This window comes from Dendropsophus ebraccatus, chromosome 14 (assembly GCF_027789765.1).
Source record: "Dendropsophus ebraccatus isolate aDenEbr1 chromosome 14, aDenEbr1.pat, whole genome shotgun sequence".
In the NCBI taxonomy this organism is placed as follows: Eukaryota; Metazoa; Chordata; class Amphibia; order Anura; family Hylidae; genus Dendropsophus; species Dendropsophus ebraccatus.
Window position 1 is genome coordinate 62,165,403 of NC_091467.1, and position 19,834 is coordinate 62,185,236.

Consider the following 19,834-nt stretch of genomic DNA (forward strand, 5'->3'; position numbering starts at 1 on the left):
TTTCTACAAAGTAGCAGATGTCATCATGACTGTAGCTTCTTAACCTTTGGGAGGGAGTCACACTGGTCTGAGTCTGGAGGTCGGAGGGAGTGTGAAGGGGACAAAAGGATCTGGAGCGGACAGAGGTCTAAAAGGATGGGGGGGTCTGGAGGATTTTGGAGAAACTCAGAGGGACATAGGTCTAAAGGGGACTGGAGAGGCTGGAGGACGAGGCAGATGAGTTTGTAGGAGAACAGACAAGTATTAAGGGGATAGAGGGGACTGAAGAGTCTGGAGAAGATAAAGGGAATCTAAGGGCCCTATTACACCAAACATGACCTATTACACCCGAAAATTGTTTGGTGTAATAGGTCATGTTAAAAGACAACGATTATGCACAATGACCTATCAAAATGATCACGATATTGACAGTCTGCTGCCTGTCGCTCCATGTAGAGCAGTAGCGGCAGACCACCTCTCTCCTCAAAGGGCCAACTGGACCATCTAAAGAACATCCAGGCAGCTTGTGCCGCGTATTACAGTCCTATTACATGGACCGATAGTCTGCCAAATCAGGACAATGCGGCAGATTATCGCTCCATGTAATAAAGACAGCAATCATTGGCTGATGATGATTTTAGGTCAGGACCAAAAGAAGTCAGCCGCTGGCCACGCGTCCCCCCTCTTTGCTTCTACCCGCAGCTGCCAGTACAACTTCAGGGCTGGTCTCTGCAGTGACAGACTGCTCAGCCAATCACAGGCTGGGATGGGACGGCCGTGGCCAGTGATTGGCCTGTCACTTTAGAACGTGGCTCTGAAGTTGCACTGGAAGCTGCGAACAAGGGTCAGAAGAAAAGAACACTGGAGAAAGTTAAGAGGTAATTTATGAACTTTATTATTTTACACTTTTAGAGCAAGGGCCCCAAGGACACGGCGCTTATTTACTATAGTAATCGGGCTGTCTAATACGGCCCCAAAGGAGGGGACAGAGTGGTCTTGAGGGGGAAGGGGAGTCTGGTTATAAGACATGTAACTAAGCATAATACATAGACACACAGGCGGTGTTTCTGATGATCAGGCAATGCCCATCATCCACTGGACAGAACCACAGACACGTCAGGTACAACAAGAGGAGTTTATTGAAAAGACATTGCTTGGGTTACATGTATTGGAAGCTAATGTAATGGGGGAGCGAACTACAATTATTCCCCCCTACCGGCAGCAGACCACCCCACTGTCCGCACCAAGTGTATTGTGCTCCAGATGTCACATGACCCTGCAGGCTCCACCCCACTTGTGCTGCTGACATCACCAAGGCTTGTGTGATGGCACGGGTCAACCCAAGTCACCTTGAATGCTGCTTAAGCCCACAACATGGTCGATATATTTGTATACCTGAAACACTGGACACCAGGGGGCGACATATTGATGGCGCCCACAACCTGAGGAACTAATTCAGACAGAAATTCACAGTTAACACAATTCAGATATGTAGGAGCAGCACAGAGGCTGCCCCACTGCACCCCACCTCCATCCTAGCAGGAAAACCTGCTCCCAAAGTCACTCCAGCATCTCAGGAAATCTCTTGGAAACCATCAGCAAGCTGCTGCGGATGGATGTGATGATACCTTAGGCCTCTCTAGTGTATACTGGTGTCCTGTGGTGAATGGGCTCAGGATGTGTTTGGCAGTTGATAAGCTTAATACTCTTTCCAGCACCATAAACCTGTGACCCTCAGCACACTATAATACTCCACTGGGCCCTGATTATACTCTAATAGTCCTCTGTGGTCCCACTTACACTATCATACTCTGTCTACGGCCCCCTTTACACCATTACACCCCATGCTGTGGCCTCTTTGTGGTGTAATAGCCCTTCAGTAGCCCCCCTCTGCATTATATTACCACCCTGTGGCCCCCCTCTGCAATATCATACCACCAGCCTGTGGCCCCCTCTGCAGTAATTTACCACCCTGTGGCCCCCTCTGCAGTATTATACCACCCTGTGGCCACTCTGCAGTATTATACCACCCTGTGGCCCCCTATGCAGTAACATACCGCCCCATGGGGCCCCCTTTGGAATACTATATCACCCTATTTACACTATGATACCCCCCCCCCCCAATCCCTAGTACCTTGTGTAGTTACAGCATTCATATGGTACCAATTGCACATATATGTGATATAAGCAGGGCAAGATCCATCAACAGCAGCATGCTGACAGTTTTCAAGCTTTAATATATTTTCTTCACTGACTACATGAGATTTTAACATCAGTGCAGGACAGAGGGTGGGTGATAGGGGTAGTTACTGTGCAGCCAAAATTCCTCATCTTAAGACTGCCTGTGGCCCTGTACCATGTATTCCATCATCATTCTGACCCCTCCTCTTCCCGAGTGGGAGGGGCCTACAAGTCTGTACAGCCCAGGCGGCAGTGTACAGTATAGTAAAGGCAACGTGGCTCCTCCACAGCTGCGCTGGGAACATAGGACTAAGTGACATCATCAGGTTTTTATTTGGCTTAAGTAGAAGAAAAAGAGGTGGAACCTAAAGCTTCACCACAATGACTGAGAATGTAACAGGGGGTGGAGCCTATGGCTGCACGGCCCACATTCACTGAATATGTAATTGGGGGTGGAACCTACAGCTGCACCACCCGCAATGACTGAGAATTAAAAATAGGGTGGAGCCTAAAATTGCACCACCCACAAATGATGAAGACATACAAAGGGTGGAGTCTACAACTGCACCGCCCACAATCGCTGAAGATGTAATAGTGGAGCCTACAAATTACTGATAAAATCTCAATTTTTGGCACAAATCTCAAATGGTGAATTTTTCTAAAAATTGTTTTCTTTACTGCAAATAATAATAAAAAACAAAACAAAAAAAAAACAGCAGAAATTTCCATTCTGTAAATTATATGAGGATTTAATGAGATCGTACATGCAAAACCGAACCGCAATCTCTCTCGCATGCATTGCCTCCGCACATGCATCGCCGCCAACATGCAACCGCACAAAGACAAAAGTAAAATTGATATATTTTTTAAAAAATTGGCCGTTTCTGGGACAAAGAAGAATATTCATATAGAAATATAGAAGATCTTTCTGATACATTCTGAGTGCCGCTAAGATGGAGAAGACATCACCGCGGCAACCAGGAGTCAAAAAACTTTACGAAAGAGGGGAGGGTTTGTTTCTTCCCAAAATACATAAAATCAACACAAACAACATAAAAATGATCAGAAAACATAAAAAATAAAATAATTCAGACACAGTTCAGAGGATTTTTTTTTTTTTCATTTTTAAAATATATAAAAATCTCTGGGTAATACTCGCCAAGGAGACCGGCGCGGCCACAGAATGAAGAGCGAATACAGGACATAAACATGCGGACAACTCCGGAATCACATCACCCCCTCCCCTCCAACAAAATATAAAGGTAATAAAGGTTTGTAATATACCTCATTCTGTGATCAGTAAGACTTTCCCTCCCCAGGATCCCAGTACCTTCATCCAGTAAATAAGACACGCCCACCGCCATGTTTTCTGATCTGGGACCCCATTAATTATTAGATGGGACAGGATCAGGGGATCGGATATGTGGGCCCTCGAATGGCCTCTAGTATCGCACTGAACACAGACTCAAGCTCGTCGTCTGTACCGTCTGCCGCGCTAGCACGGTGCGGCCCCACAAGGAGGCGGGGCTGACAGGAAGACAGCCGAGGTCATGACCTCTCATCACTTCCTTTGCAATGACGCACTTGAAATCCTAATCTAGTGCGGAGGACGCAGCCACTCGGACGCTTATTATTTTCCGGAATATAACATTCAATTATGTGTTAATTTTTTTTTTTTTTTTTTTTACATCCTTCAATAGATTTTAACCCCGGAATTTTCAGGATTTTTTTCTTTTACTTTTTTTTTTGTTACATGGCAATCTTAAAAATTTCAGGGTTGTTGCTTTTTCTCCCGACAGTTTGTGATGCCCAAGTTCACGCCACACTCTGGAGGCTCGGATGTATAAACTGCTGGTTGATATAGGAGAAGCCTTCGAAGTCGGCCTGGTCAATGTTGGCGATGACCAGCTGGTCGGGGGGTGTCAGGACGGGTTGGCCTCTGGTGAAGAACTTGTCAAAGTTCTCGGCTCCTTTGCCGCACTGGGGAGGAGGAGGGAAAAGTCACATTATGCAGAACAACAGACACAGAATGATTCAGAGGGGGCAGAGAATGGCAGGGACTCTCCATGCTGTCATGCTCTGCCCCCTAAGGTCCTGTACTAACATCATACAGTGTTCTTTAAGGGTCTCCCAGGATTACTAGAGATTGAGGGCAATCATAGACCCTGGTTGGGCTACCTACAATGGTGGCCCCTATCTGCTTGTATACCATCCCACCCCTCCCCCTAGAGTGACAGATGTTTGTATCATCCACGTCTGCGGTTTCCGGTCCCTGTCCTAATATTGCTGACATCAGCAGAGTGTGACGGCGGTACTGAGGCTGTGATCACACTTCATCTTTATATAGAGCTACGAAGATCACAGACGCCGCCTCCGCCGGAACAGTATGGGGTGTCATCTGCCTCCCTGCACCCGACTGTATACCGCTCGCCGCCAGCTCTGCTGTACTGATGGCTTATACTCTAGTCACCTCCAGAGCTAAGGTATAAGACAATGGAAAGGATAATATGATGTAACGGCAAAACAGTGAGTGCAGCTCTGAAGGTGACTGGAGATAAGATATCATGTAACAGCAGACATGATGTAATAGCAGAACAGTGAGTGCAGCTCTGAAGAATGGGACATGATGTAACAGCAGAATAGTGAGTGCAGCTCTGGAGGTAATTGGAGGATAAGGCATGATGTTTTTGTTCTGTATCCTGTATGTCCTGCAATCCCCAGCATGTTGCAGTGCAGTCTGGGAGGTGGGATCCCGACCATCAGTTTAGGGCCCCAGTTACTTACCACCTTTGGCTTGAAGGGCGGCTGAATCTCCCTGTTTTCCAGCTTCTCCCAGTCAATCCTCCTGAAGAAGCCGTGCTCCCTGATGTCCCTCTCGCCCTCTGGGCCGCAGCCCAGACGCTTCACTGGGTGTTTGGTCATCAGCTGTAAGGAAAGACATCAACAAGCAGGTAACACTGCCGCCATGTCATGTGACCATGACTAACGTGTCTGTCAGTCTGCTACTCTATGCATGAAGCAGGAGGCTCAGGATGTACATCTGTGGCTCCGTCCTCTATTGCATCTTATAGGAAGATTCTAGCAACCAAACTGCTCCCACAGCAACCAATCACGGTGCAGCTTTCGTTTTACCCCAGCAATGTGAAGAATAAAAGGTGAGCTTTGGTTGCTATGGGCAACAACGAGTGTGTCACTTTAAGAGAGTGCCTCTATAATAAGTTGAGGATATTTACAGCTGATAAGATGTGAGCGCCATTCTCTCTTACATTCTTGGTTACACGCCACTGATAACACGTGAACGCCATTCTCTCTACCACGAGGTCTCGGCTACATCCGGCTGACAGGGTCCCCTTTCCCTGGTTATGTAAACCTTTCATTACGGACTTCGGTGAGCGCAGTGTAGAGGCAGGGAGGGGTTAACTTGCTGTCTGAGCATTTAATAGTTTCTATGGGAACGCGGCGATGACATCCAGCGCCTGTCCTGCAGAGACGTCTCCAGTCACAAAATAATAAAGCAGTTATTATGGCGGTCGCCGTCTCTCTGGATGAGTGAGCAGCGGGCTACCTGACTCTGATATTGGATACACAGATCACTGTATGCTCTGCTTGCTGCCAGTGAATGGGAACATCTCTCCTCTGTGACCTGCAGACTGCTACACTGTGACAAACCCTCCACGGCGTCTCCTGCTGTCTCTTACCCCTTTACATATGGACACAGCCTCCTTGGACATGGATTTCGGATAAGAGACGTTGTGTTCCATAATCGACTGGAAGAGCTCGTCCTCATCTTCTCCATCAAACGGAGGCTGCAAGAGGAGGATGGGAGTTATAGTGGTGGTCCTAACCCGACCGTAGTTACATCCCTCCTCACAAATCCCACATTTACCTATTTCTTCATATTTCAGTTACTTATCTATTACATTAAAATGCATCAGTGCGGGAAAGTGAGGACAAAGCAGGGCAGGCATGAGGAGCCAAACCCAGAGAAGACGACTGGGGACAATATGGCTTCTGCATACTCACCTGACCTGCAAGCATCTCATAGAGAAGCACGCCATATGCCCACCAATCCACAGACTTCCCATATGGCTGATAGGCGATAATCTGCAGAAGAGAGGAGAGATAGTGAGGTAAACATAGTGGGCTGATAACAGAGAGTAACAGATAGTATATACCTGTCCTACAGTCACCTCTCCCCAGCCTGACATGACTGATACCAGAGAGTAATAGATGTATATACCTGTCCTACAGTCACCTCTCCCCAGCCTGACATGGCTGATACCAGAGAGTAATAGATGTATATACCTGTCCTACAGTCACCTCTCCCCAGCCTGACATGGCTGATACCAGAGAGTAATAGATGTATATACCTATCATACAGTCACCTCTCCAGCCTGACATGGATGATACCAGAGAGTAATAGATTGTATATACCTGTCCTACAGTCACCTCCCCCCAGCCTGACATGGCTGATACCAGAGAGTAATAGATTGTATATACCTGTCCTACAGTCCCCTCTCCCCAGCCTGACATGGCTGATAACAGAGAGTAATAGATGTATATACCTGTCCTACAGTCACCTCTCCAGCCTGACATGGCTGATACCAGAGAGTTATAGATGTATATACCTGTCCTACAGTCACCTCTCCAGCCTGACATGGCTGATACCAGAGAGTAATAGATTTTATATACCTATCCTACAGTCACCTCTCTCCAGCCTGACATGGCTGATACCAGAGAGTAATAGATGTATATACCTGTCATACAGTCACCTCTCTCCAGCCTGACATGGCTGATACCAGAGAGTAATAGATGTATATACCTGTCATACAGTCACCTCTCTCCAGCCTGACATGGCTGATACCAGAGAGTAATAGACTGTAGACATCTCTAGCACTGTATATATATTTTATCCTCCCCTCCCCACCCCGCTCTCTTCTTCCCTCTGTTCTTTGCTCTTTCATCGTCAGGTGAGAGTGAAGTGTGAGGAAGATAATGACTCCTCCGCGCCGGATATAGAAGCGGCAGAAAGTCAACCGATTCCCCCCCCCTCCACCGCCGCAACAAACCCACAGAGGGACTGGACTTTCAGGGCGATTGTTCAGAACTCAGCAGGGGTCCCCGGGGCCCGATCCTCAGAGCGCTCGCCCTTTATTCTGTAATTGGAGCTTATATTATAAAGGTCAGGAGTGGTCTGGGACCCCCGCCAAGCCCCTGCTATTCAGAGCCTGCAGCCTTCTAATGATCCTCTGTGCAGCTTCGGTTACCTCAGGGGCGATGTAGTCCGGGGTCCCGCAGAAGGTGCGGGTGGTCACCCCGTCCACCATATGCTCCTTGCACATCCCGAAGTCGGCGATCTTTATGTGGCCCTCAGAGTCCAGCATCACATTGTCAAGCTTGAGGTCTCTGAGTGAAGAAATGAGAGCAGTGATAGGGGGTGGAGGTACGAGGCGTGGGATGTCTTAAGTGATGGTGACAAAAGGGGGCGCTCTCACCTGTAAACAATTCCTTTCTTGTGCAGGAAGAACAGGCCGACCGAGATCTCAGCCGCGTAGAACCTGGCAGAGAGAGGTCACATGATCACGTCACTTGAGATACCCTCCCCTTCAGATGACATCATAAGTGCCCCCCAATTCAGATATTAGGGACCGCCCACTAGTGCTAAATCATCATGTGATGGCAGACTGAAGAAACTGACTCTCCACACACATCTGGGGTCATGGGGTCACATGTCCATAAACGATTGCTGTCTAGATGACGGCAGAAGAGACGCTCTCATCACTAATTATAGACGTGACCATGTCCTCGTAGAACAGATCAGATACAGCCGTGTGTAACGCGCAGAGCGCTCTGTGCTTCTCTCTAAATCCTCTGAAGCGATCTGAAGTCACGGCATCTTGCTTAACCACTGCATTGCCGCACTGCCTTCTCAGGGGCCCCTGCACTTACACAGCCTGAGGTTCCTTGAACTTTCCCACTTGTTGGATATGATACATTAGATCGCCTCCGTTCACGTACTCCATGACAAAGTAAAGGCGGTCCTAGGACACAGAAAGGACAATGTCACTGGGGTCTCTGGGTCCTCCCTCCATGGCTGCCACACTGCCTCCCCTTACCTCTGTCTGGAAGCAGGAGTGCAGCTGAGTCAGGAAGGGGGGCTTGTCCTGAAGCGCCAGCACTCTCTTCTCCACCATGGTGCACTCCACATCATCGTCCTGGATCACCACATCCTTCTTTAGGATCTTGACGGCGTACAGCTCGTCCGATCCCTTCCTCTCCGCCAACATCACCTGGTAAGGAGGGGAGGGGTCATCAGCTCAGCACTTCCACGCTCTGTTGCCCCTATGCTCTCTCAGCTGACAAATACCCAATTCATAAGTACATGAAATTCTAAGCATTATACTAGCCAAGCCCCACCCCCACAGTCCTAAGCACTTCCCCTGGACCAGCTCTCAGCTGACATATCCCCCTTTCATAAGTACATGAAATTCTGATCATCATACTTACCAAGCCCCACCCCCACAGTCCTAAGCACTTCCCTTGAGGACCAGTGCTCAGCTGACATATTCCCCCCCCCCATTCATAACTACATAAAATTCTGAGCATCATAATTACCAAGCCCCACCCCCACAGTCCTAATCACTTCCCCTGAGGACCAGTTCTCAGCTGACATCTCCCCCATTTATAAGTTCATGAAATTATGATCAGCTTGCATCCTAAGCCCTGCCCCCACAGTTCTAATCACCTCCCCTGAGTATCCACACCTTTCCAAAGCTTCCTTTGCCCAGCACCATTAGGAAGATGAAGTCTGTGAGCTTGACGCTGTCTATGTTGTTGGAGGGGACGTAGGCTCTGCGATCGTCCGTGGGGCTGATCACCTTATTGCCTGCGGGGCCCAGTTTGGCTTTCTGGTGGAAAAAAAAGAAAAAGAGAAGAAACAAAGTGTGAGATGGAGCGGTGTCCTGTGCTGTCAACTGTAACGGGCTCCTCTTCTCTACAGGGGCACACCCCGAGCACATCACACGACCCGTGGGCCCCTCACCCTGTTGCCCGTGCACTGTGGCCCCCATGCAGTTTAGTTGTTTCCCATAATTCTCTAGAACCTTAAATCTGCCATCTTACATTTAACCCAGTTGTTGCCTGGCTAGTTTCCTGTAAGCGCTGGCAGTGATGAGGTTAAGGTCTGGAGAAAACCCCTCATTGTATCAAAAGTAGAGCAGAGCGGGGGAGGGGGTGCCACTATGACGGTTACTTAATGCTGAATCCTGCCCCCAGGAGACGTGAGCGGCTGAACCGCGGCAGGAGTAATAACTAAGAACAGTATAATTACATCAACATCTGCTCCGCCTTCTGCATTAGAGGACGCGATAATTACTGCTCCGCGCTGAGGAACTGAAGGCTGCCGCGTGCGGGGGAGGGACACTTAACCACCTAGGTCCCTGTATATAGTCAATAGGTGGCCCTGTACATACAGCAGTCTGTAGGTGGCCCTGCAGAGTGCTGGGGTGAACACAAGTAATGCCATCTCTTTACTGCCACCCAGTGGCCAAATGTTGAAGGGGTGTCAATCTCCTGCCCCCTAGTGGAATACAGCATAATAACACAAAGGACGCTGCTGTGGTCATTGCTCTGTTATCTGCCATTTGAGCCCTCTAAATGAACACATCAGGTGACAACTGGTTAATACCTTGCAGTTAGGGAGGTTAGTTGTCAGCGCCACTGTTACGAGGTGAATGACATTAGATGTGATCAGGAGCTGGTGGGCGGGTCTCTCCTGTGATACCTCCCCCACCACTGACCAATGAGGTGACGCCCACCTAGAAGCTCCTCCCATATCTGGCAAACATCACACTCTATGGGTGAGTCTCATGATGGGAACCCGCCCCCTAGAAACAGCAGGGGCTCTTAGCCAATCAGAACTCACAGGGGTCACATGATGCAGTGAACAGCCCCCCCCCCCCCCCGCACTTGTTTAACATTCTGAGGCGAGTTCCCTTTGGTAGGACGGGGGTCGGGGGTCACAGCACAACACGCGCCCCCCACTCACAGCAAAGTGTTATTGGTAAGGCATGCAAACCATCTTACTTCCATGGCTACGGACGCACCTGATCCGGGGCCGGCCGTCTGCCCTGTAACCATAGGGAGAGAATCTTGATTTTAGCCCCATGGGTGCGTCTTAAAGGAGAACTCTAGCTCTGCAACACACAGTGCACACAGCTTACCTGGTATCTCCTGCACACCCCCCACCCTCACAGCTATGATGGTTCATGTCCCAGTGATACGTGTATGTATCCCAGCCCTGCCCCCATTTTTAAATACATACATAAATGTTTAAGGGGGATGACGGAGCACAGCGTGATCAATACACAAAGTTGTCTGAAGGTGGAAAAATCATTTACTTTGCGGTTATGACTAAAAAGAACTAAGGATCCAGCAGAGGCAAATACGGCAGCGCTGGGGAGTAATCGTCTCATCGGACGCCTTCTCTTCATGGGAAGAAATCCATAATCTGGGATCTGCCGCCCTCTAGTGAGGAAAACAGGAAACTGCAGCATTGAAGGCTCCAGTCATCATATACCAGTATGAGAATGTTCAACATGTAATATTCTGTATGTATGACACTGCATTGTATGTATAAGGCAGTGTATCACACTACAGTGTAAGACCTGGTGTATGACCTGGTGAATGACACTGCATTGTATGTATGAGGCAGTGTATCACACTACAGTGTATGTATGGCACTATACTGTGTGTATGAGCCCTGTATGACAATACACTGTATGTATGAGCCCTGTATGACAATACACTGTATGTATGAGCCGTACATGACACTACACTGTATGTATGAGCCGTACATGACACTACACTATGTATGACCTGGTGAATGACACTACACTGTATGTATGAGGCAGTGTATCACAATACAGTGTATGTATGGCACTATACTGTATGTATGAGCCCTGTATGACAATACACTATGTATGGAGCCATATATGCAACTACACTGTAAATATGAGCTGATGTATGATGCTACATTGTATGTGCGAGTCATGTATGACACTACAGTGTATATATGAGCCGTACATGACACTACACTGTATGTATGATCCATGTTTGAAACTACACTGTATGTATGAGCCTTATATGACACTACACTGTATGTATGACACTACACTGTACATATGACATACATTGTTGTACGTAAGAACAATATATGACAACACGCTGTGTGTATGAGCCGTGTATAACAGGACACTGTGTGTGTGAGCCGTGTATAACAGGACACTGTGTGTGTGAGCCGTGTATAACAGGACACTGTGTGTGTGAGCCGTGTATAACAGGACACTGTGCGTGTGAGCCGTGTATAACAGGACACTGTGTGTGTGAGCCGTGTATAACAGGACACTGTGCGTGTGAGCCGTGTATAACAGGACACTGTGCGTGTGAGCCGTGTATAACAGGACACTGTGCGTGTGAGCCGTGTATAACAGGACACTGTGCGTGTGAGCCGTGTATAACAGGACACTGTGCGTGTGAGCCGTGTATAACAGGACACTGTGCGTGTGAGCCGTGTATAACAGGACACTGTGCGTGTGAGCCGTGTGTAAAACAGGACACTGTGCGTGTGAGCCGTGTGTAAAACAGGACACTGTGCGTGTGAGCCGTGTATAACAGGACACTGTGCGTGTGAGCCGTGTATAACAGGACACTGTGCGTGTGAGCCGTGTATAACAGGACACTGTGCGTGTGAGCCGTGTATAACAGGACACTGTGCGTGTGAGCCGTGTATAACAGGACACTGTGCGTGTGAGCCGTGTATAACAGGACACTGTGCGTGTGAGCCGTGTATAACAGGACACTGTGCGTGTGAGCCGTGTATAACAGGACACTGTGCGTGTGAGCCGTGTATAACAGGACACTGTGCGTGTGAGCCGTGTATAACAGGACACTGTGCGTGTGAGCCGTGTATAACAGGACACTGTGCGTGTGAGCCGTGTATAACAGGACACTGTGTGTGTGAGCCGTGTATAACAGGACACTGTGTGTGTGAGCCGTGTATAACGTGTGTGAGCCGTGTATAACAGGACACTGTGTGTGTGAGCCGTGTATAACAGGACACTGTGTGTGTGAGCCGTGTATAACAGGACACTGTGTGTGTGAGCCGTGTATAACAGGACACTGTGTGTGTGAGCCGTGTATAACAGGACACTGTGTGTATGAGCCGTGTATAACAGGACACTGTGTGTATGAGCCGTGTATAACAGGACACTGTGTGTATGAGCCGTGTATAACAGGACACTGTGTGTATGAGCCGTGTATAACAGGACACTGTGTGTATGAGCCGTGTATAACAGGACACTGTGTGTATGAGCCGTGTATAACAGGACACTGTGTGTATGAGCCGTGTATAACAGGACACTGTGTGTATGAGCCGTGTATAACAGGACACTGTGTGTATGAGCCGTGTATAACAGGACACTGTGTGTATGAGCTGTGTATAACAGGACACTGTGTGTATGAGCCGTGTATAACAGGACACTGTGTGTATGAGCCGTGTATAACAGGACACTGTGTGTATGAGCCGTGTATAACAGGACACTGTGTGTATGAGCCGTGTATAACAGGACACTGTGTGTATGAGCCGTGTATAACAGGACACTGTGTGTATGAGCCGTGTATAACAGGACACTGTGTGTATGAGCCGTGTATAACAGGACACTGTGCGTGTGAGCCGTGTATAACAGGACACTGTGTGTATGAGCTGTGTATAACAGGACACTGTGTGTATGAGCCGTGTATTGCACTACATGTATATGATATCTAGAGCGCCCCCTGCATGTTGCATACAGTCACATATTCTTGCTCATCCTCCCCAGCGCAGTTCATACAGTGCACACCATCATGCTCATCCACACAGTGAGGCGCGAGGCATGCAGCACACAGGAGCGGATCATCATGGTGGAGATCTGTGCAGCATGCGGTTCCCAGGGATCATATATACTTTGCCATAAGACCTGCACAGCTAGAGAGTATATATGCCGAGCAAATGTATCATGGTGGATTCAGAGTGGGCGGAGTTACCAGAGGTGCAGAGAGTGAGGGAGCTATTTCATCAGGAGACAAAATAGAAGGCAAGATGGCGGTGATGTACAGAGTTACCCCTCCACCCTGGGGCAAACACAGACTACTGCCCTGCAGCCATGACGGGGGCTGAGAACAGCGAGGAGCAATGGAAGAAGATCTGTTATACCAGCGTCATCTGTAGGCAGGCAAGCAGGGTCACAGGTCATCTGAGGTAAAGCAAAAGCAGCACAGAGGATGTCAGGAGAGGAGTGTGCTGATCTTATAGGGGAGGTCACAGGGTGAGAGACAGAAAAAAAAGGGAGCAGTGTCCCAGCAGCAGAGGATGTCAGGAGAGGAGTGTGCTGATCTTATAGGGGAGGTCACAGGGTGAGAGTTACATAGAGGAAGGAGCAGGGTCCCCAGCAGCACAGAGGATGTCAGGAGAGGAGTGTGCTGATCCTATATGGGAGGTCACAGGGTGAGAGTTACATAGAGGACGGAGCAGGGTCCCAGCAGCACAGAGGATGTCAGGAGCGGAGTGTGCTGATCTTATAGCGGAGGTCACAGGGTGAGAATTACATAAAGGAAGGAGCAGGGTCCCCAGCAGCACAGAGGATGTCAGGAGAGGAGTGTGCTGATCTTATAGGGGAGGTCACAGGGTGAGCGTTACATAGAGGAGGAGCAGGGTCCCAGCAGCACAGAGGATGTCAGGAGAGGAGTGTGCTGATCTTATAGGGGAGGTCACAGGGTGATAGTTACATAGAGGAGGAGCAGGGTCCCAGCAGCACAGAGGATGTCAGGAGAGGAGTGTGCTGATCTTATAGGGGAGGTCACAGGGTGAGAGTTACATAGAGGAAGGAGCAGGGTCCCAGCAGCACAGAGGATGTCAGGAGAGGAGTGTGCTGATCTTATAGGGGAGGTCACAGGGGGAGAGTTACATAGAGGAAGGAGCAGGGTCCCAGCAGCACAGAGGATGTCAGGAGAGGAGTGTGCTGATCTTATAGGGGAGGTCACAGAGTGAGAATTACATAAAGGAAGGAGCAGGGTCCCCAGCAGCACAGAGGATGTCAGGAGAGGAGTGTGCTGATCTTATAGCGGAGGTCACAGGGTGAGAGTTACATAAAGGAAGGAGCAGGGTCCCCAGCAGCATAGAGGATGTCAGGAGAGGAGTGTGCTGATCTTATAGCGGAGGTCACAGGGTGAGAGTTACATAAAGGAAGGAGCAGGGTCCCCAGCAGCACAGAGGATGTCAGGAGAGGAGTGTGCTGATCTTATAGGGGAGGTCACAGGATGAGAGACAAACAAAAGGGAGCAGGGTCCCAGCAGCACAGAGGATGTCAGGAGAGGAGTGTGCTGATCTGTGATGAGGTTTGTGACTCGCCGTCTTGTAATGACCTTATAACATGCCTACTTACAGATCTCTTCCCCTATTGGGGATATGGTGCATACACTTAATTTTGTGGTAATGAACCTTTGATCACAGTGACATGATGCACTACAAGTACAAGAATCACTCTGAGGGGAGGGGTCGGTGAGGGGAGGAGCAGGGCTACCTTTAAGAAGTGGATATTTTTTATATGACAGCCCTGGAAGACAGAAAAAACTGCATGGTTAGTCAGCAGCAGAGAGGCGGCCATCAGCCAACACAGACAGGTGTATACAGAGACGCGGAGGGCGCCCCCTACAGATACAATGTTACTATCACCGTGCACACGCAAACTGTACACCACCACCCAGGAGGTTAGTGAACAGAACACATCACCTAGTGACGAAGAGAGTCATCGCCATCTAGTGGTCAAGAGTGTACTGCCATCTATGATACACTGGCACCACCTAACGGTCAATAGCGTGTACTGCCATCTATGATACACTGTCACCACCTAGCAGTCAATAGCGTGTACTGCCATCCATTATACACTGGCATCACCTAACGGTCACCTATCTATTTCACTACATCAGCATAATCTAGTGGTCTACAGAGTATACTGCCATATATATCCTTTACTGCTATTTATTATACACTAGCAAAATCTAATAATCAATAAAGAGAACTGACATTTATTTCTGTAAACCATCTGGGGTCAATAAAATGTACAGCCATCAAATTTACAACACCAGCCAATCTAGTGGCCCATATAGTGTACTGCCATCTATTTCATTACACCAGCACCATCTAGTGGTTCATAAAATGTACTGCCATCTATTTCACTACAACCCATCTAGCGGTCCAAAGAGTATACTGCCATCAATGACACTACACCATCGCCACTACACTATCTCCATTGAGTGGTCAAAAATGTACTGCCATCTATTACACTACAATATCGTCATCTAGTGGTCAAATTTTATTGCCATCTATTATACACCGGCACCACCTAATAGTCAAGAGTGTACTACCATCTATTTTACATTATGCCCATTTAGATGTTAACAGAATATGCTGCCATCTATTTCACTACACCAGCAGCATCTAGTGTTCTATAGAGTAGACTGCTATCTATATACTTTCCTGCCATTTATTATAATACACCAGCACAATAGTAGTAGAGAGTACTGACATTTATTTCAGTAAGCCTTCGCCATCTAGTGGTTAACCATCGCCATCTAGTGGTGTATTTCCTTCTAGTACACTACACTAGTGCCATTTAATGGTCAGTAGAGTGCACTGCCATCTATTTCATGACACTAGCATCAACTAGTGGTCCATAGAATGTACTGCCATCTATTACACTACAACATTGTCATCTAGTGGTCAAATAGTATTGCCATCATAGAGTGTACTGCCATCTTTTTCATTACATTATCCCCATTTACATGTGAACAGAGTATTCTGCCATCTATTTCACTACCCCAGCATCATCTTGTGGTGAATTTAGTGTACTGCCATCTATTTCACTACACCAGCATCATCTAGTGGTGAATTTAGTGTACTGCCATCTATTTCACTACCCCAGCATCATCTAGTGGTAAATTTTAATGTACTGCCATCTATTTCACTAGACCAGCATTGACTAGTGGTCTATAGAGTGCAATGCCATCTCTTTCACTAGACAAGGATCATCTAGTGGTCCGCCATGTATTTCCTTCCCTGCTGTGTATTACATAATAATAGAGAGTACTGACATTTATTTCTGTAAACTACTGCCATCTTGTGGTCAAACACATGTACAGCCACCTAATTTACTGCTGTATCTAATGTACTGCTATCTATTTCCTTACACTGGCTAGTGGTCTATAGAGTGTACTGCCATCTCTTCCAACACACCAGCATCATTTAGTGGTCTATAAAGTGTACTGCCATCTATTCCACTACACCAACATCATCTAGTGGTCTGCAGAGTGTACTGCAAGCTATTACACTAGACCAGAATCATCTAGTGGTGAATATAGTGTACTGTGATCTATTACACTAGACTAGCATCATCTAATGGTCAATATAGTGTATTGCCATCTATATCCTTCCCTGACATTTACTATACACCAGCATAATCTAATGGTCAGTAGAAAGCACTGACATTTATTTCAGTAAACCATCGCCATCTAGTGGTCAACTGCCTACACGATTGCCATTTAATAGTCAGTGCACTGCCATCTATTTTACTAAACCAGCATTATACTGAATACCTTAGGGCATATTTAAAGATCCTGGACTAATCCATCCTCCTCCAGAAATCATTTGGAGGTCTTTACAATCTGCACTAGAGCTGGGGGTGGAGGAGGGTGGGGGGCCACAAGAGGGCGCTGTGATGTTAACAAACATCATGAGGTTAAGCCGCCGAGCTCCCTGACACCTTATAATTGTCCAGTGTCTCTGCAATGGAAAGTAAGATGAAGGAGAAAAGTATAATAGTTATAGAGGTGTTATACACAATGCAGGGAATAAAGATCCGCACCTCAAATTTCTGGCGCAGTTCCAGGTTGCCATCATCAGCCTCAGGGATGGGCACGTTATAATACTCGCCCTCCTCTTGGTTCAGCAGCTTGTACCTAGAAAGAGAGAGAGAACAGGGTCAGATAACCCAGAAAATTATGGGAGATCCCACATGAGCGTGTAAGTCACTCACCATCCACACGCCGGCATCTTCATCAGCTCGGAGACCCCGAAGGAAAAGGAGCCCATGAAGTCATTCCGGGTGGTGCGGTCCCAGTCCCAGATCTCTACGGAGAGGCGCCGGTCCTTGTCTGATGGCTTCAGTTTACTGTGACAAAAGTCAAGCAGAGTGTGAGGTTGTGGCTTCATAAGCCCTCCACTCCTAAGCCGGCTCCACCATCCCCCTGCCTCGTAGGCCCGTTTGTTCCCCCCCCCCCCCCCCCCCCCCCCCCCCCCCCAGGCCGTTCTCTGAGGTAACAGCCCTCTCAGATAATAATTGGCTGTGATCAGACCGGCTCTGAAGTTCCAATGTTGGCTGCGGGAAGAAGCGAGTAGAACACCAGGGAGCATTGACAGGTATGGCGTTCAGCCATCGGACGTACATCACTATTACACGTAGTGTGCGCGTCTGGTGGCCGATGATTTTTAGGCTGGAATAAATGACAAATGTCATCGGCTAATTCTTGTCTTTATTACACGCAGCGATAATCTGCTGAATCGGTCTGATTCTGCAGATTATCGCTACATGTAGTAGAGCCCTAAGCTGCTCCATCATCCCCTACCCCCAGCTCTTAGGTCTGCTCCACCAGCCCCTCACCCCCTGTCCCTAAGCCCACTCCAACAGCTCCAATCCCCTGTTCCACCAGCCCCTCACCCCCCGTCCCTCAGCCCGCTCCAACAGCTCCAATCCCCTGTTCCACCAGCCCTTCACCCCCCGTCCCTCAGCCCGCTCCAACAGCTCCAATCCCCTGTTCCACCAGCCCCTCACCCCCCCGTCCCTCAGCGTGCTCCAACAGCTCCAATCCCCTGTTCCACCAGCCCCTCACCCCCCGTCCCTCAGCCCGCTCCAACAGCTCCAATCCCCTGTTCCACCAGCCCCTCACCCCCCGTCCCTCAGCCCGCTCCAACAGCCCCTCACCCCCAGTCCTTCAGCCCGCTCCAACAGCCCCAATCCCCTGTTCCACCAGCCCCTCACCCCCAGTCCCTAAGCCCGCTCCAACAGCTCCAATCCCCTGCTCCACCAGCCCCTCACCCCCAGTCCCTCAGCCCGCTCCAACAGCCCCAATCCCCTGCTCCACCAGCCCCTCACCCCCAGTCCCTAAGCCCGCTCCAACAGCCCCAATCCCCTGCTCCACCAGCCCCTCACCCCCAGTCCCTCAGCCCGCTCCAACAGCCCCAATCCCCTGCTCCACCAGCCCCTCACCCCCCGTCCCTCAGCCCGCTCCAACAGCTCCAATCCCCTGCTCCACCAGCCCCTCACCCCAAGTCCCTCAGCCCGCTCCAACAGCTCCAATCCCCTGTTCCACCAGCCCCTCACCCCCCGTCCCTCAGCCCGCTCCAACAGCCCCAATCCCCTGCTCCACCAGCCCTTCACCCCCCGTCCCTCAGCCCGCTCCAACAGCCCCAATCCCCCGTTCCACCAGCCCCTCACCCCCCAGTCCCTCAGCCCGCTCCAACAGCCCCAATCCCCCGTTCCACCAGCCCCTCACCCCCAGTCCCTCAGCCCGCTCCAACAGCCCCAGAGAGATGACGCACAAGGTGAAAGACTCATTCCAGTGCGGGTTCAGCGTGGAGCGGATGGTTTTCGTTTTCTGTTTGCTTTCATTCTTGGGGTCTGGTATTAGTTTGAGCTTCACATAGGGATCGGACAGCCCATTGGGGTCCATAGGAATCAGGTTCTTGGCTTCTCGAACTACAATTGAAATAAAAACAAAATGTCACATGAGACTGACATGACTCCGTCCCCACCGCCACAAAAGTCTAGTCTAGTACATACACTGGTGGGGTCAGGTCATGTGACCTTCCAATGGCAGATGGTTTGGCGCACCTGGATCTCATTATCATTTCACAGGAATTAACTTTACACTCAAAGGGAGCAAATGCTATAGAAATCAATACACGGAAGAGGAAGCGGTGCAGGAAAGGGTTAATCCTGTGTGTAGAGGACAGGAGAGAAGTGGAATTCCGTGGCGGAATCCCGCCGTGCTCAATGTCCTGCTTTGAGTAAAGGAGAGGGCGCATGCTCCTCCGCTGCCGCCGTTCTCCGCTTCAACAAATGACTTGTCACTTCTTTGAGCGGAGATCGGCGGCTGCAAAGTGTGAATGGGGCCTACTGAGGATTACACCCAGCATACAGGACAGGAGAAGTGGTACTGTGCCGTGTCCATATATACAGAGGATTACACCCAGCATACAGGACAGTAGAAGTGGTACTGTGCACTATATATATATATATATATATATATATATATATATATATATATATATATATATACATACAGAGGATTACACCCAGCATACAGGACAGGAGAAGTGGTACTGTGCACTGTATATATATACTGAGGATTACACCCAGCATACAGGACAGGAGAAGTGGTACTGTGCCGTGTCCATATATACAGAGGATTACACCCAACATACAGGACAGGAGAAGTAGTACTGTGCACTGTATATTTATACAGAGGATTACACCCAGCATACAGGACAGGAGAAGTGGTACTGTGCGCTGTATATATATAT

The 19,834-nt window shown here is 48.9% G+C and overlaps 1 protein-coding gene across 3 annotated transcripts in view; it reads right to left on the reverse strand.

Moving 5' to 3' along the window:
- Positions 1-1,100: 1,100 nt before the first annotated feature.
- PRKCA (protein kinase C alpha) overlaps positions 1,101-19,834 on the reverse strand; it is a 90,194-nt gene continuing 71,460 nt past the window's right edge. The window contains exons 6-19 of one of the 3 annotated variants that reach the window (XM_069952474.1): positions 18,851-19,007; positions 17,289-17,423; positions 17,118-17,211; positions 14,778-14,810; positions 10,266-10,289; positions 8,925-9,068; positions 8,277-8,450; positions 8,110-8,201; positions 7,656-7,718; positions 7,428-7,566; positions 6,184-6,264; positions 5,859-5,966; positions 4,945-5,085; positions 1,101-4,140 (exon numbers count right to left, since the gene is read on the reverse strand). In XM_069952474.1, the coding sequence (XP_069808575.1) occupies positions 3,976-4,140; positions 4,945-5,085; positions 5,859-5,966; positions 6,184-6,264; positions 7,428-7,566; positions 7,656-7,718; positions 8,110-8,201; positions 8,277-8,450; positions 8,925-9,068; positions 10,266-10,289; positions 14,778-14,810; positions 17,118-17,211; positions 17,289-17,423; positions 18,851-19,007 (1,550 nt within the window). In that variant the 3' untranslated portion in view covers positions 1,101-3,975. The remainder of the gene's footprint in view (positions 4,141-4,944; positions 5,086-5,858; positions 5,967-6,183; positions 6,265-7,427; positions 7,567-7,655; positions 7,719-8,109; positions 8,202-8,276; positions 8,451-8,924; positions 9,069-10,265; positions 10,290-14,777; positions 14,811-17,117; positions 17,212-17,288; positions 17,424-18,850; positions 19,008-19,834) is intronic. The other 2 variants (XM_069952476.1, XM_069952477.1) reach the window with 2 other exon arrangements.